Source organism: Xenia sp. Carnegie-2017, unplaced genomic scaffold (assembly GCF_021976095.1).
Source record: "Xenia sp. Carnegie-2017 unplaced genomic scaffold, XeniaSp_v1 HiC_scaffold_22, whole genome shotgun sequence".
Lineage (NCBI taxonomy): Eukaryota > Metazoa > Cnidaria > Anthozoa > Malacalcyonacea > Xeniidae > Xenia > Xenia sp. Carnegie-2017.
Genome location: NW_025813485.1, coordinates 16,614,586 through 16,631,305, shown reverse-complemented (window position 1 = coordinate 16,631,305; position 16,720 = coordinate 16,614,586). Strand labels below are relative to the sequence as shown.

Genomic DNA, 16,720 nt, shown 5'->3' with positions numbered 1-16,720 from the left:
ATTAAGCTGGCGTACTCAAATTTCGAATATGGTTGTTAAAGCAGGTACCTTAGTACCATAAAATCGTTTCGTCAAAGTTATTTGCTTCATTATTGAACTTTTAGATAATGGATGACTGCACTAGGAAAAGAAAAAGTTCAAAGACAAATGAGTTTCATCAAAAGCGACGACAGAAATCCGGCGTCAAAGCAAAAAGGCAAAACAAAATGTCAACAAACAAACAAATGAAACAATCTAATAAAAAAACTAAATCTATTAAAAAAGGAAAAGAAAGAGTTTTGGAGTTCAAAAAACGAAACAAGAACGTGAAAAACATTTTACTGTGATTGAGCAACGACCAAAAGATCAAATACGAGATTCTGATGGTGTAAAACCAATTTTTACTGTGAACAAGAAAAGAAAATTATGTTTCAAGGAAAAAATTCAAAATAAATTGGAGTCTGGTAGATTTCGTTGGATAAATGAAAAGTTATACACCTCAAAAAGTTCCTCATCATGTGCAATGTTTCAATGTGAACCTGAACTTTTTACTATTTATCATCAAGGATTTTCAAGTCAGGTCAATAAATGGCCAATAAATCCACTAGATGTAATTATTAAATGGGTTTTGAAAAAGTAAGTTTCATGAAGAATTTTTTAAGGCACATCAACATGATTGCACATTATTTAATTCAATGTGTTCTTATGGTTCCCATTCATCTCAATCCTTAATTGTTGCCATAGATCCCCCATTCATCTCAATCCTTAATTGTTGCCATAGATCCCCTAACCTTGTTATTGTTGACATGGGTTGTGGTGAAGCAAAACTTGCACAAAGTGTTCCCAATAAAGTCTTCTCTTATGATTTCATTGCCGTAAATGATCTTGTAACTGCATGTGATATGGCAAAGGTAACTATTAATTTTCTTTGTGATTTAGTTTATGTACTTAACTATGTATAAGTTGTTTTTTTTACATTAGCTGAAGAATTTGATTTGAGCAATTGAATTTATATTTATCAATCATCAGCTCCCTTACCTTAACTCAAAAGAATCATTTTCTTATATACTTATAACACTGGAGTTTGAAATATTTGAGTTGATTGGATTGACTGTTGTAACTTCGTCTATTGCTTGTATTAAATCTTGATAACGTAACATCATGGTTTAACTATTCCTTAGACTGTTGTTTTTCTTGATTCATTGAAGGTTCCTTTATTGAATAGCAGTGTTGATATTGTTGTTTTCTGTTTATCATTGATGGGCACTAATTTGAATGAATTTTTACAAGAAGCCTTTCGTATCTTAAAGCATGGGTAATTTGACATACAAGTCTTATTTTTTTATGGCCAGCGGAATTTGTTGCATTCATAGTTCATTTTTTTCAGTGGAATTTTAAAGGTGGCTGAGGTTGTAAGCAGATTTGAAAATCTAGAAGAATTTATCACTATGGTTTCAACATTTGGATATAATCTTTTAAGAAAAGTAAGTTTTGCATGTGCAATCAATATGAAATAGTGCTTGATTTCATGTCTAAAAATATGCAGCACTAATCTCATGGAAGGAAAATTATTTAATCCTGCTTTGTCCTTCAAGGATGAAACAAACAAGATGTTCGTTCAATTTGAGTTTGAAAAATCTTTGAAGAACACTCAACGACCTAAATTACCATCATTATTACTCAAACCTTGCTTGTACAAAAAACGCTAAGGTATACTAGTTGGACAACAGAATTCTAAATAGTTTAAATTGGAATGGAGAATTGATTAATTGTTTTTGTGGGTTTTTATTATTGGCAACATAATATTTAATATTTATCCTCAGAAGATTAATGTATGTTTTGATACAAAAGCATTTATGTATCAAAAATTGAAAACTATCAAATATTTCTGAATGAAAACGGTTTTTACTTCCTGTTCCTGAAACTTACAGTTGGTTTTGGTTACACGAAGTGATGGTATCGACTATGAAGACGCTGGCTTGTACATCAAGGGCGATTTTGTGAATACGTCAAATGGTCAAACGTTCGAAATTCTTCCGTTCAATTCTCGTAATTTTAAAAAATTTGCTGTTTACTTTTTATGCAAAAAGGGACTTAACATGTCATCGACAAAACGATATTTTAAAAGGGAACATTCAATCTTTTTCACGATGTAAAACCGACAATGATAGAAATGTCTACGTTTAATAGTGTAAGAAAATGGCTTCATACTTCGGTGAATTCGGACCAGCAAAAATCAGAGGAACACAAAATGAACTCCAAACTCGGCAGTGAATTATTTCCTTACACAAGACCCTCACTTCTTGGTCTAAGTAAAGAAGCCGGAAAAGCTTCTGCTGATCACGAAATACGACCTATACTTGTTCCACAAAATACACTTTGTTTAAATGCAGGTTATTCTGAGTAAGTAATCTTTTTTAGTTTCTGTTTTTGTTTTTGTACACCATTATGACGTCATTATAGGGTGATATCATCATTATTACAAATTGACTGTTGAAATTTCAACAAAATGCAAAGGATCAGGTTTGTTATTTTACCTTTTTAATTTTCAGAACCATCAATGCTGGCAAGACGCATTTGATCAATGAAGACCAGGCATTTGCTGAGACATTTTATCTTCATGTCAGTAGCATTGATAAAGACTCAAATGAAGATAGTGTATGTCATGTTAAAAAATTGCATCATGAAGAAAATGTTTGAATGTGCACCCATGAAAGCCTAGTTTTCTCAAAATTGTTCACCCAAATTCTCTGGTGCACATGACAAACTTTCCAATGTGGCGTAGAATTGAGTGAACTGAAATTAGTTAACTAGTTCTACTTCAGACTGGAAAATTTGTGCCATGCACCAAAGATTTCGGGTGAACAATTCTCATTAAAGTGGACATTTATGTGCTCAAATGCCAAATCTTTGGTGCGCAGTTTAGGGCTCTAGTCTGGGCTCTACTTGAAATGCTATTTCAATAACCATATTTGCTACATAACAGATGTCATGTTTTAAGCTAGAGTACTATTTTAGACGTTTTTATTGCTTTTACTACTACATATGTTATTTTATGAATAGTTTGCATGTGACTAAAAAAAGTAAAGCACAGTGAATGAGACATAATAAACAGAATGATAATTACATGTTTGTAAATGTAGATCGTCCAGGTTGGTATAGTCCTGAAAAGGACTGTTTTTGTTGTTGTTGACTGACGTTTCGACAATCTTAGCGGTAGTCATCTTCAGAGTCAAATGAGGAGTAAACTTCAGGTTAGCCGTATTGGTTATCTGGTTCTTACATCATTGTATTGTGTGTACAGGAAATGTGTATTGTCATTGTGAATTAGTGTGAAGTGAAATATTTTTAGTTGTGATGTGTGATTTAGGTGTGATGTTTTTAGTTGTAATGTGTGGGTGTCAATTGTGTATTGTCATTGTGAATTAGTGTGAAGTGTAATGTTTTCAGTTGATCCTTTGTATTGTGAATAAGTCATGAATTGTATTGTGAATAAGTCACAATACAAACAAACGATCAACTAAAAACATTACACTTCAAACTAATTCACAATGACAATACACAATTGACACCCACACATCACAACTAAAAATGTCACACCTAAATCACACATCACAACTAAAAATAAAACATTTCACTTCACACTAATCCACAATGACAATACACATTCCCTGTACACACAATACAATGACGTAAGAACCAGATAACAAATATGGCTAACCTGACGTTTACTTCTCATTTGACACTGAAGATGACTACCGCTAAGGTTGTCGAAACGTCAGTCAACAACAACAAAAACCGTCCTTCTCAGGACTATACCAACTTGGACGATCTACATTTACAAACATGTAACGATACTCCCGGGTTCAAACCATTTACTTTATTTACTTTAGAATGATAACTCTTATCTTATGAAGAGCAAACTTCCATTCTGGTGTTTTGGTATCTTTGATGGGCATGCTGGAGCTGGCGCCTCTCTTGCAACAGTCAATCAACTGCAGCATATAATATATGACAAACTTAATGAAATACAAGATGTCATAAATTGCAAAGAAGAGAATTATACAAAATTGCCTGTTTTACAAGGAGCTGTATCACCAACAATATCATTTGATAATGTTGTGACTGGTGCGTTAGAGCAATCGTTTATTGAAATGGTAAGATGAGTATTTTAATCTTTGCCAATAATTGTCATACTTTAAAATTTTTATTACTTACGATTTGAAGAGTATTGATCTTGTGCTACTGAGCATGAATCAAATTTTTGACAAAAATATATTGTTGTATTCCTTGGTGAAAATCTTATGTATGATCATGCTCAGGATCCAAAAAATCTTCTCTGGCATTCTGTAATTGTAAAGCTTTGAAATTTATCGTACAGGATCTTAATCCAAACTGTCTTTGTTAGTACCCATAGTTTTTCATATTTTGACATCAGGTGTTTTTACAAAATAATGTTGTCTATGTAACTTTTGCTGTTTAGGATAATAGAATAAAGAAAGACAGACTGATTCATAAAATAAGTGGTGGTTGTACTGCTCTTGTTTCATTGTTCTTGAAAGACAAATTATTTATTGCGCATGCTGGTGACTCAAGGTGAATACTTTACAATTAATTTACATCACTCGCCCATTCCAAAGATCATGACGAGAGCTTTAAGACGATGAGCTAAAGATCGTCGCCTTAATCCGTAGTTTAGGAGATAGCACTGCGCATGCGCAGATCCTATCTCATAAAGTATTGGAGTTACGACGATGATCTTTAGCTCATTCGAAACAGCTCGACAAGAGCTTATAATTCTAATCATTGGTATTGTAAATTGTTATCATAAGAAGATTCACTGGAATGTTGAATTTGTTATTTCACGTGTAAAAATATCGCAGTTGTTCAGTTATGTATCAGTTACTGCATGCTGTGTATGATGTAGATAGCAAAACTGGAGTGATTTATTACGTCTGTACTTACGACAGTCAATAACTTCATATAGAGCTGTTGTTTGCAAAGATGGCAAACCTGTTGTTGTGACAATTGATCATACCCCTGAAACAGACCGCTTTCGCCTTCAGGTTTTGGTAAGAATGGGTTATTTCTGATTTTGTGAAATATCACACACGTAAAAAGGTCATTATTTCAAAAAATTTCAATACAGGCTGCAACGAAACCAGGTCTTCTTGGAAAGGAATTCACGCGTTTGGAATTTCAACAAAAACCTCGCCAGAAACACATTGGCAAAAAACTGTTTTGTAGAGATAAGAACATGTGTGGCTGGTAGGTTAACTTAAATGAGAAGAACATTTTCAGTATAAGAATTTTAAGCGAGTACGTTGCATTCTGCAATTGTTCTTTTAAAGATTGTAAAGTTTCTTTCATTTTTAGCCTAATTGTCGATCGTATTTAAATTTTTGTCTAAATTTCTATGCAATACGATAAAATTTAATGAAATATGAAATTTTAGGGCTTTGAAAGTTATCACAGAGGAAGATGTCATGAAAACATCAATGATAATGGGATCAGGAAAAGCAGTAAGTCATTATTTGGTAGAGGTTCATGTCTTGAACAGTATATTCATGTTTATGTATTGAGTGCTTTTCTTTTGTCATTTTGTTCGTGTTTCACTTTTCTTTTCGGTTCGTCCATCTTTCTGTGTTCTGTTTTGAGTTTTCACTATCTGTTCAGTCAGTGCTCACTTTTTCTTCTTTGTTAAATATACATCGTTTACATATCTTGTATATTTTTTTTAATAGGCGCGTTTACTTGAAACGATTAGCACGACGAGAGGTTTCGGAGATTTTGATTTAAAAGCTTCATACACTGGGGCTCCCATTAAGCCATTTTTATCTCCCGAACCTGAGGTAAATTGAAGCTATTAAATGTTTAAAACATTTTCCTTACTTTTGGCTCTATTTTTCTTACATCGTCGCATTATTTTTTTAAGGTTCAGATATTTGATTTATCAAGAGAATCATGTAGAGAAAATGATGTTCTTATAATGGCAACCGATGGATTATGGGAACGGGTGACAAATGAGAAAGCTTGTCAAATTGTTCAAAATACATTCATAAATTGTGACATTGGAGAAGAAAGGAGGTATTTTTTGTGTTTTTAGTGATAAATGCATACGGCTTGAATATGTTGATGAATTATGCCTTCCCTGTTGCTTATGTTGCCATCTATTGGAAAGAAAAGCCTTGCGTACTCGTTTGAGGGGATTTCAAGCTCAATATTTATATTCATTATAAAAATGAGCTCTTATTGCATAAATCTGAATGATGCGCTTTACGGGGGGTAGGTTGGCTGTACATATTGAGGAAACGAGTTTGGAGTTCTTTTTTAGGTGTGTAATGACATATTCTGGGTTTGATTTCACTGGACATGAAGTGACTCTCACCATTTTTATGAAACATTTATCAAATTTTTCTTCAACAATGGAAATAAAAATTTCTAGGTATTGTGTTGCTGCTCAAAATCTCGTTATGGCCGCCCGTGGTCGAAATACAACTCGAGGTTGGAGGATAGCAAAAGATGACAAAATATTTATCGATAATCCTGAGTTGAAAGACACAGATCCTGCGTCGTACGATGATATTTCAGTTTTTGTTATTCCTCTTTCAAAAACATTTCAAGAAAAAACTGAATCAGCGGAATATCAATTGAAGTCAAAGAACCAAGAGACTTCTACGAAAAAAGAAACAAATATTAATTAAAAAAAATCAACTCTCATCAATGATCAATATGTTGCAAGAATTTCGTTTGAGTATAGCAACAGTAATTTTCCGATATTTTATTCAAGAATACAGAAAAATTCTTGGAATAATGAAGAATTTTATAGTGTACGTTTACATAATCATACTAATAAGTTTTTTCACAAAGTGTCAATTAATGTTTCATTTGACTTATAAATCAATTAAACAACTTTAATTGGATGTAATGAAAGAAAATAAGTTTTTAAACTAAAATAATTTATGTTTTTGTTTCAATGAAACGGACCCCGGCCAGGATGAAATTCACCCGGAAGCAGCAATAATCCGATAGATTTTGTAATGTCTCAACAACTTTCTTGTTCAAGAGCAGCTTGTCATTTCAAAAAGTTGTCATACGTATGATAGATGTCGTCATCGTCATGCCGAAATGAGCATGCGCACGGCCCCCTGGAAGTTTCTCATGCTTCCTGCACTCGTTTTGGAGTGATTTCTCCACCACTCTGTTCACGCCTTAGTGCTCCTTGCTTACTAAGGTAGACACAAAGGTAGACATGAACCTAGACACAAAGGTAGACACAAAGGTAGACATGAACATAGACATAAAGATAGACAAAAAGATAGACACAAAGGTAGAGACAAAGGTAGACATGAACGTAGACACAAAGGTAGACACAAAGGTAGACATAAAGGTAGACAAAAAGATAGACACAAAGGTAGAGACAAAGGTAGACATGAACATAGACACAAAGGTAGAGACAAAGGTAGACATGAACATAGACAAAAAGATAGACACAAAGGTAGAGACAAAGGTAGACATGAACGTAGACACAAAGATAGACACAAAGGTAGACATGAACGTGGACAAAAGATAGACACAAAGATAGACACAAAGGTAGACATGAACATAGACAAAAAGATAGACAAAAGATAGACACAAAGGTAGACATGAACGTAGACACAAAGATAGACACAAAGGTAGACATGAACATAGACAAAAGATAGACAAAAAGGTAGACACAAAGGTAGACATGAACGTAGACAAAAAGATAGACACAAAGGTAGACATGAACGTAGACACAAAGATAGACACATAAGTAGGTCTTCTGCATGAAAATTCGTGTACTATAGTCTTTTGCATGAAAATTCGTGTACTATAGTCTTTTGCATGAAAATTTGTGAACTATAGTCTTTTGCATGAAAATTCGTGTACTATAGTCTTTTGCATGAAAATTCGTGAACTATAGTCTTTGCATGAAAATTCGTGTACTATAGTCTTTGCATGAAAATTCGTGTACTATAGTCTTTGCATGAAAATTCGTGAACTATAGTCTTTGCATGAAAATTCGTGTACTATCGTCTTTGCATGAAAATTCGTGTACTATAGTTTTACATGAAAATTCGTGTACTATAGTCTTTGCATGAAAATTCGTGAACTATAGTCTTTGCATGAAAATTCGTGTACTATAGTCTTTGCATGAAAATTCGTGTACTATAGTCTTTGCATGAAAATTCGTGTACTATAGTCTTTGCATGAAAATTCGTGAACTATAGTCTTTGCATGAAAATTCGTGTACTATAGTCTTTGCATGAAAAAATTCGTGTACTATAGTCTTTACATGAAAATTCGTGTACTATAGTCTTTTGCATGAAAATTCGTGTACTATAGTCTTTTGCATAAAATTCGTGTACTATAGTCTTTTGCATGAAAATTAGTAAACTATAGTCTTTGCATAAAATTCGTGTACTATAGTCTTTTGCATGAAAATTTGTGAAACTACCTTACTTGTATTAAAATTCGCGCAGTACTAGAATTCGCGCAGCGCTGAGTGCGCGAATTTTAGTACTGCGCGAAATATAATCCGCGCGAAAAGCTTTGTAGTGTTATATGAGACATTCATTGTTGGTTATGCAAATCAGTTGTTTTATTAACGCATATACAAATTGACATATGTTTTTAGTTGTCCTGGTAACATTAAAAATCAAAAATGTCTTCATTTTCATCCTGTACAATTTCAGTCGGGATATTCTCAGGTTCTACGTAGTATTCCGTCACGAATGCCTGCATTTTGTTGTATATCCTAAACCTTGCATTGTTCTGCATGACTGTTAGGGTAATAGGAATCTCCAAGCCTCTTTGTGGTAATGGGGATCGACGAAATTTGATGTCACACACACATGCTTCTATATTGCTCCCATATTCAAAAAAGAACTTGCAAAATCGGGATAGTGAACTCACGCTTTATTTTGAAGCCATTTTTGAGGCCACCCAATCGCTTTTTTGATGAATATTGAGGTATTTCTTGATAAAGAAAGCTCAACATAAATGCGTTAATTATTAATAGTTCTTTTGAACAAACCAAAAAGAACGAGCACATAAAACTACTTGCGCGAATTTAAAGCTGCGCGAATAATTGTCAACAAAGTGCGCGAAATTAAATCGCGCGAATTTAAAGCTGAGCGAAAATGAGTACGACTCGAATTTTAATACAAGTATGGTAGTCTTTTGCATAAAATTCGTGTACTATAGTCTTTTGCATGAAAATTCGTGAAACTATAGTCTTTTGCATGAAAAATCGTGATCTATAGTCTTTTGTATGAAAATTCGTGTACTTTAGTCTGTTGCATGAAAATTCGTGTATTATAGTCTTTTGCATAAAATTCGTGTACTATAGTCTCTTGCATGAAAATTCGTGTACTATATTCTTTAGCATGAAAATTCGTGTACTATAGTCTATAGCATGAAAATTCGTGTACTATAGTCTTTTGCATGAAAATTCGTGATTTATAGTCTTTTGCGTGAAAATTCGTGAACTATAGTCTTTGCATGAAAATTCTTGTACTATAGTCTTTTACATGAAAATTCGTGTACTATTGTCTTTTCCATGAAAATTCGTGTACTATAGTCTTTTGCATGAAAATTCGTGATTTATAGTCTTTGCATGAAAATTCGTGTACTATAGTCTTTTACATGAAAATTCGTGAACTATAGTCTTTTACATGAAAATTCGTGTACTATTGTCTTTTGCATGAAAATTCGTGTACTATAGTCTTTTGAATAAAAATTCGTGATTTATAGTCTTTTGCGTGAAAATTCGTGAACTATAGTCTTCTGCATGAAAATTCGTGATCTATAGTCTTTTGCATAAAAATTTGTGATCTATAGTCTTTTGCATGAAAATTCGTGTACTAGTCTTTTGCATGAAAATTAGTAAACTATAGTCTTTGCATGAAAATTCGTGAACTATAGTCTTTTGCATGAAAATTCGTGTACTATAGTCTTTTGCATAAAATTCGTGTACTATAGTCTTTTGCATGAAAATTCGTGTACTATTGTCTTTTGCATGAAAATTCGTGTACTATATTCTTTTACATGAAAATTCGTGTACTATAGTCTTTAGCATGAAAATTCGTGTACTATAGTCTATTGCATGAAAATTCGTGATTTATAGCCTTTTGCGTGAAAATTCGTGTACTATAGTCTTTTGTATGAAAATTCGTGATTTATAGTCTTTTGCGTGAAAATTCGTGTACTATAGTCTTTTGTATGAAAATTCGTGTACTATTGTCTTTTGCATGAAAATTCGTGTACTATATTCTTTTGCATGAAAATTTGTGATCTATAGCCTTTTGAATGAAAATTCGTGTACTATAGTCTTTTACATGAAAATTCGTGTACTATAGTCTTTTGCATGAAAAATCATGATCTATAGTCTTTTGCATGAAAATTCGTGTACTATTGTCTTTCGCATGAAAATTCGTGTACTATAGTCTTTTGCATGAAAATTCGTGAACTATAGTCTTTGCAAGAAAATTCGTGTACTATAGTCTTTTGCATAAAATTCGTGTACTATAGTCTTTTGCATGAAAATTCCTGTACTATATTCTTTTGCATGAAAATTCGTGTACTATAGTCTTTAGCATGAAAATTCGTGTACCATAGTCTATTGCATGAAAATTCGTAAACTATAGTCCTTTGCATGAAAATTCATGAACTTTAGTCTTTTGCATAAAAATTCGTGATCTATAGTCTTTGTATGAAAATTCGTGTACTACAGTCTTTTACATGAAAATTCGTGTACTATAGTCTTTTGCATGAAAGTTTGTGTACTATAGTCTTTTGCGTGAAAATCATGTCAAATATTTGTTACATGTCTAAAAAAGTTGTTATGAATGATCTTCAACTTACATGTTTTCTCCTGTGACATCTTGACTATGTGGAGTACTATTAAGAATAGTTTTACAAATGACTGAACATGAAGAGACAGGGAAGAATGGTAAAACATTCAAATATCACTGATAATACAATCACTACCTGTACGTATGTTATTTTTCTGATTATTTTTTCAACAAGTCGTCCAAAGCGCTCCTTGTTTCTGCTAAACGTCCAGCCATACGTTTTGTGTTTTAAAGAATAAAATTCTGAAAATTTGTCAAAATGCGTGAATTATAGTCTTTGTATGAAAAATTGTGAAAATTTGTGAAAATGCGTGAATTATAGTGTTTTTGTAAAAAATTGTGAAAATTTGTGAAATGGACTGAATTATAGTCTTTGTGTTAAACATTGTGAAAATTTGTGAAAATGCGTGAACTATTGTCTTTTTGTGAAAAATTGAGAAAATTTGTGAAAATCCGTGAATTATAGTCTTTTTGTGAAAAATTGTGAAAATTTGTGAAAATGCGTGAATTATTGTCTTTGTATGCAAAATGTGAAAATTTGTGAAAATGCGTGAATTATAGTCTTTTTGTGAAAAATTGTGAAAATTTGTGAAAATGCGTGAATATATAGTCTTTTGTGAAAATTGTGAAAATTTGAAAATGCGTGAATTATAGTCTTTGTAAAAATTGTGAAAATTGTGAAAATGCGTGAACTTATAGTCTTTGTGAAAACAGTGAAAATTTGAAAAAATGCGTGAATTATAGTCTTTGTGCAAAATTGGAAAATGCGTGAATTATAGTCTTTGTGAAAATTGTGAAAATTGTGAAAATGCGTGAATCAGGTCTGATTGAAGGAAATGTGTGAAATAACTTTTGTGAAAAATTTTGAAAATTTGTGAAAATGCGTGAATTATAGTCTTTGTGTAAAAAATTATGAAAATTTGTGAAAATGTGTGAATTATAGTCTTTTTGTGAAAAGTTGTGAAAATTTGTGAAAATGCATGAATTATAGTCTTTTTGTGAAAAATTGTGAAAATTTGTGAAAATGCGTGAATTATAGTGTTTTTGTAAAAATTGTGAAAATTTGTGAAGTGGACTGAATTATAGTCTTTGTATTAAATATTGTGAAAATTTGTGAAAATGTGTGAATTATAGTCTTTTTGTGAAAAGTTGTGAAAATTTCTGAAAATGCGTGAATTATAGTCTTTTGTGAAAAATTGTGAAAATTTGTGAAAACCGTGAATTATAGTCTTTTGTGAAAAAGTGAAAATTTGAAAATGCGTGAATTATAGTCTTTTGTGAAAATTTTGAAAATTTGTGAAAATGCGTGAATTATAGTCTTTTTGTGAAAAGTTGTGAAAATTTGTGAAAATGCGTGAATTATAATCTTTGTATGCAAAATTGTGAAAATTTGTGAAAATGCGTGAATAATTGAAAATTTGTGAAAATTTGAAAATTTGTGAAAATGTGTGAATTATAGTCTTTTTGTGAAAAATTGTGAAAATTTGTGAAAATGCGTGAATTATAGTCTTTTTGTGAAAAGTGAAATTTTGAAAATGCGTGAATTATAGTCTTGTATGAAATTGTGAAATTTGTGAAAATGTGAATTATAGTCTTTGTGTAAAATTGTGAAAATTGTGAAAATTCGTGAATTATAGTGAAAATTGTGAAAATATGTGAAAATCTGGTCTTTGAAAATTAGAAAATTATTGTTTGAAAATGAAAATCAAATTAATCGTGAATGGAAAATAATGAAAATGGAATGAAAATTGAATGAAAATGTGATTATAGTCTTTTGTGAAAAAATTGGAAAATTGTGAAAATGCGTGAATTATAGTCTTTTGTGAAAATTGTGAAATTTGTGAAAATGTGAATTATAGTCTTTGTAAAATTGTGAAAATTTGAAAATGTGAACTTAGTAGTCTTTGTATGAAAATCAGGAAAATTGTGAAAATGCGTGAATTATAGTCTTTGTGAAAAATTGTGAAAATTGGAAAATGCGAAAATGAATTATAGTCTTTTGAAAATGTGAAAATTTGTGAAAATGCGTGAATTATAGTCTTTGTGAAAATTGTGAAAATTGTGAAAATGCGTGAATTATAGTCTTTGGTAAAAAATCAGAAAATTGTGAAAATGCGTGAATTATAGTCTTTTGTGAAAAATCATGAAAATTGTGAAAATGCGTGAATTATAGTCTGTGAAAAATTGTGAAAATTTGTGAAAATTGAATTATAGTCTTTGTGAAAATGTGAAAATTTGTGAAAATGCGTGAATTATCTTTTGTGAAAAATTGAAAATTTGTGAAAATGCGGAATTATAGTCTTTGTGTAAAACTGAAAATTGGTGAAAATGTGAATTATAGTCTTTTGTGAAAAAGTGAAAATTTGAAAATGCGTGAATTATAGTCTTTTGTGAAAAATGTGAAAATTGAAAATGCGGAATTATAGTCTTTTGTGAAAAATTGTGAAAATTTGTGAAAATGCGTGAATTAGTCTTTGTGAAAAATTTTGAAAATGTGAAAATGCGTGAATTATAGTCTTTGTGAAAAAATGTGAAAATTTGTGAAAATGCGTGAATTATAGTCTTTTGTGAAAAATTGTGAAAATCCAGAAAATGCGTGAATTATAATCTTTGTGAAAATTGTGAAAATTGTGAAAATGCGTGAATTATAGTCTTTGTGAAAAATGTGAAAATTGTGAAAATGCGTGAATTATAGTCTTTGTGAAAATTTGAAAATTTGTGAAAATGTGAATTATAGTCTTTTGTGTAAAATTGTAAATTTGTGAAAATGCGTGGATTATAGTCTTTGTGAAAATTGTGAAAATTGTGAAAATGCGTGAATTATAGTCTTTTTGTGAAAATGTGAAAATTGTGAAAATGTGAATTATAGTCTTTGTGAAAATTGTGAAAATGAAAATGTGAATTATAGTCTTTGTGTAAAAACATGTGAAAATTTGTGAAAATGCGTGAATTATAGTCTTTTTGTGAAAAGTTGTGAAAATTTGTGAAAATGCGTGAATTATAATCTTTTATGAAAATTGAAATTTGGAAAATGCGTGAATAATGAATATTTGGTGAAAATGGAAAATTTGTGAAAATGTGTGAATTATAGTCTTTGTGAAAATCAGAAATTTGTGAAAATGCGTGAATTATAGTCTTTTGTGAAAAGTTGTGAAAATTCAGAAAATGCGTGAATTATAACTTTGTATGCAAAATCAGGAAAATTTGAAAATGCGTGAATTATTGTCTTGTGAAAATGTGAAAATATGTGAAAATGCGTGAATTATAGTCTTTGTGTAAAAAATGTGAAAATTTGTGAAAATTCGTGAATTATAGTCTTTTGTGAAAAATCAGAAAATTTGTGAAAATGCATAATTATAGTCTTTTGTGAAAAATGTGAAAATTGTTAAAAATGTGTGAATTATAGTCTTTGTATGCAAAATGTGAAAATTGTGAAAATGCGTGAATTATAGTTGTATGAAAATTGTGAAAATGTGAAAATGCGTGAATTATAGTCTTTTGTGAAAATTGTGAAAATTGTAAAAATTTGAAAATTGAATTATAGTCTTTTGAAAAATTGTGAAAATTGTGAAAATGCGTGAATTATAGTCATTTGTGAATAATCAGAAAATTGTGAAAATCCGTGAATTATAGTCTTGTGTAAAAATCAGAAAATTTGGAAAATGCGTGAATTATAGTCTTTGTGAAAAAATTGAAAATTTGTGAAAATGTGTGATTATAATCTTTGTGTGAAAAATTGTGAAAATTGTGGAAATGCGTGAATTATAGTCTGTGAAAAATCAGGAAAATTGGAAAATGCGTGAATTATGAGTCTTTTGTGAAAATTTTGAAAATTTGTGAAAATGTGTGAATTATAGTCTTTTAAAAATTGTGAAAATTTGTGAAAATGCGTGAATTGTAGTCTTTTGTGAAAAATTGAAAATTGTGAAAATGCGTGAATTATAGTCCTTTGTGAAAATGTGAATTTGTGAAAATGCGTGAATTATAGTCTTTGTATGAAAATGGAATTGTGAAAATGCGTGAATTATAGTCTTTGTAAAAATTGTGAAAATTTGTGAAAATGCGTGAATATAGTCTTTTGTGAAAAGTTGTGAAAATTTGTGAAAATGCGTGAATTATAATCTTTGTATGCAAAATTGTGAAAATTTGTGAAAATGCGTGAATTATAGTCTTTTTGTGAAAAATTGTGAAAATTTGTGAAAATGCGTGAATTGTAGTCTTTTGTGAAAAATTGTGAAAATTTGTGAAAATGCGTGAATTATAGTCTATTTGTGAAAATTGTGAAAATTTGTGAAAATGCGTGAATTATAGTCTTTTGTGAAAAATTTTGAAAATTTGTGAAAATGCGTGAATTATAGTCTTTTTGTGAAAAATTTTGAAAATTTGTGAAAATGCGTGAATTATAGTCTTTTTGTGAAAAAATGTGAAAATTTGTGAAAATGCATGAATTATAGTCTTTGTGTGAGAAAATGTAAAAATTTGTGAAAATGCGTGAACTATAGTCTTTTGCATGAAAAATCGTGAACTATATTCTTTTGCATGAAAATTCGTGAATTATAGTCTTTTGCTTGAAAATTCGTGAACTATAGTCTATTGCATGAAAATTCGTGTACTATAGTCTATTGCATGAAAATTCATGTACTATAGTCTTTTGCATTAAAATTCGTGATCTATAGTCTTTTGCATGAAAATTCGTGAACTATAGTCTTTTGCATGAAAATTCGTGTACTATAGTCTTTTGCATGAAAATTCGTTTACTATAGTCTTTTGCATGAAAATTCGTGTATTATAGTCTTTTGCATGAAAATTCGTGAACTTTAGTCTTTTGCATGAAAATTCGTGAACTATAGTCTATTGCATGAAAATTCATGTACTATAGTCTTTTGCATTAAAATTCGTGATCTATCGTCTTTTGCATGAAAATTCGTGAACTATAGTCTCTTGCATGAAAATTTGTGATCTATAATCTTTTGCATGAAAATTCGTGATATTTTGCATGAAAATATTTTACAGAGTTATGTCGCTAACGAAGAAAAAATTTACAGAGTTATGTCGCTAATGAAGAAAAAAATTTCTACAGATTTATGTCGCTAACGAAGAAAAAATTTTTTACAGAGTTATGTCGCTAACGAAGAAAAAAATTTTTACAGAGTTATGTCGCTAACGAAGAAAAAAAATTCTACAGAGTTATGTCGCTAATGAAGAAAAAAATTTTTACAGAGTTATGTCGCTAACGAAGAAAAAAATTTCTACAGAGTTATGTCGCTAAGGAAGAAAAAAATTTTTACAGAGTTATGTCGCTAACGAAGAAAAAAATTTCTACAGAGTTATGTCGCTAACGAAGAAAAAAATTTCTACAGAGTTATGTTGCTAACGAAGAAAAAAATTTCTACAGAGTTATGTTGCTAATGAAGAAAAAAATTTTTACAGAGTTATGTCGCTAACGAAGAAAAAAAATTCTACAGAGTTATGTCGCTAACGAAGAAAAAAATTCTACAGAGTTATGTCGCTAATGAAGAAAACAATTTCTACAGAGTTATGTCGCTAACGAAGAAAAATTCTACAGAGTTATGTCGCTAACGAAGAAAAAATTTCTACAGAGTTATGTCGCTAACGAAGAAAAATTTCTACAGAGTTATGTCGCTAATGAAGAAAAAAATTTTTACAGAGTTATGTCGCTAACGAAGAAAAAATTTCTACAGAGTTATGTCGCTAATGAAGAAAAAAATTTCTACAGAGTTATGTTGCTAATGAAGAAAAAAAGTTCTACAGAGTTATGTTGCTAATGAAGAAAAAAATTTTACAGAGTTATGTCGCTAATGAAGAAAAAATTTTTACAGAGTTATGTCGCTAACGAAGAAAAA

The 16,720-nt window shown here is 30.7% G+C and overlaps 2 protein-coding genes across 2 annotated transcripts; both read left to right on the top strand.

The window, feature by feature from the left end:
- Nucleotides 1-23: 23 nt before the first annotated feature.
- On the top strand, nucleotides 24-1,753 carry LOC124446431 (ribosomal RNA-processing protein 8-like). The gene is made up of 6 exons (XM_046997281.1): nucleotides 24-44; nucleotides 105-615; nucleotides 761-890; nucleotides 1,188-1,294; nucleotides 1,367-1,463; nucleotides 1,575-1,753. The coding sequence occupies exons 2-6, from the start codon at nucleotides 503-505 to the stop codon at nucleotides 1,686-1,688; spliced, it is 561 nt and encodes a 186-aa protein (XP_046853237.1). The 5' UTR covers nucleotides 24-44; nucleotides 105-502; the 3' UTR covers nucleotides 1,689-1,753.
- A 185-nt stretch (nucleotides 1,754-1,938) lies between these two features.
- LOC124446427 (protein phosphatase 1H-like) lies at nucleotides 1,939-6,938 on the top strand. The gene is made up of 10 exons (XM_046997277.1): nucleotides 1,939-2,382; nucleotides 2,532-2,637; nucleotides 3,873-4,136; nucleotides 4,463-4,575; nucleotides 4,967-5,051; nucleotides 5,129-5,247; nucleotides 5,435-5,501; nucleotides 5,724-5,831; nucleotides 5,915-6,066; nucleotides 6,425-6,938. The coding sequence occupies exons 1-10, from the start codon at nucleotides 2,144-2,146 to the stop codon at nucleotides 6,681-6,683; spliced, it is 1,512 nt and encodes a 503-aa protein (XP_046853233.1). The 5' UTR covers nucleotides 1,939-2,143; the 3' UTR covers nucleotides 6,684-6,938.
- Nucleotides 6,939-16,720: the final 9,782 nt, after the last annotated feature.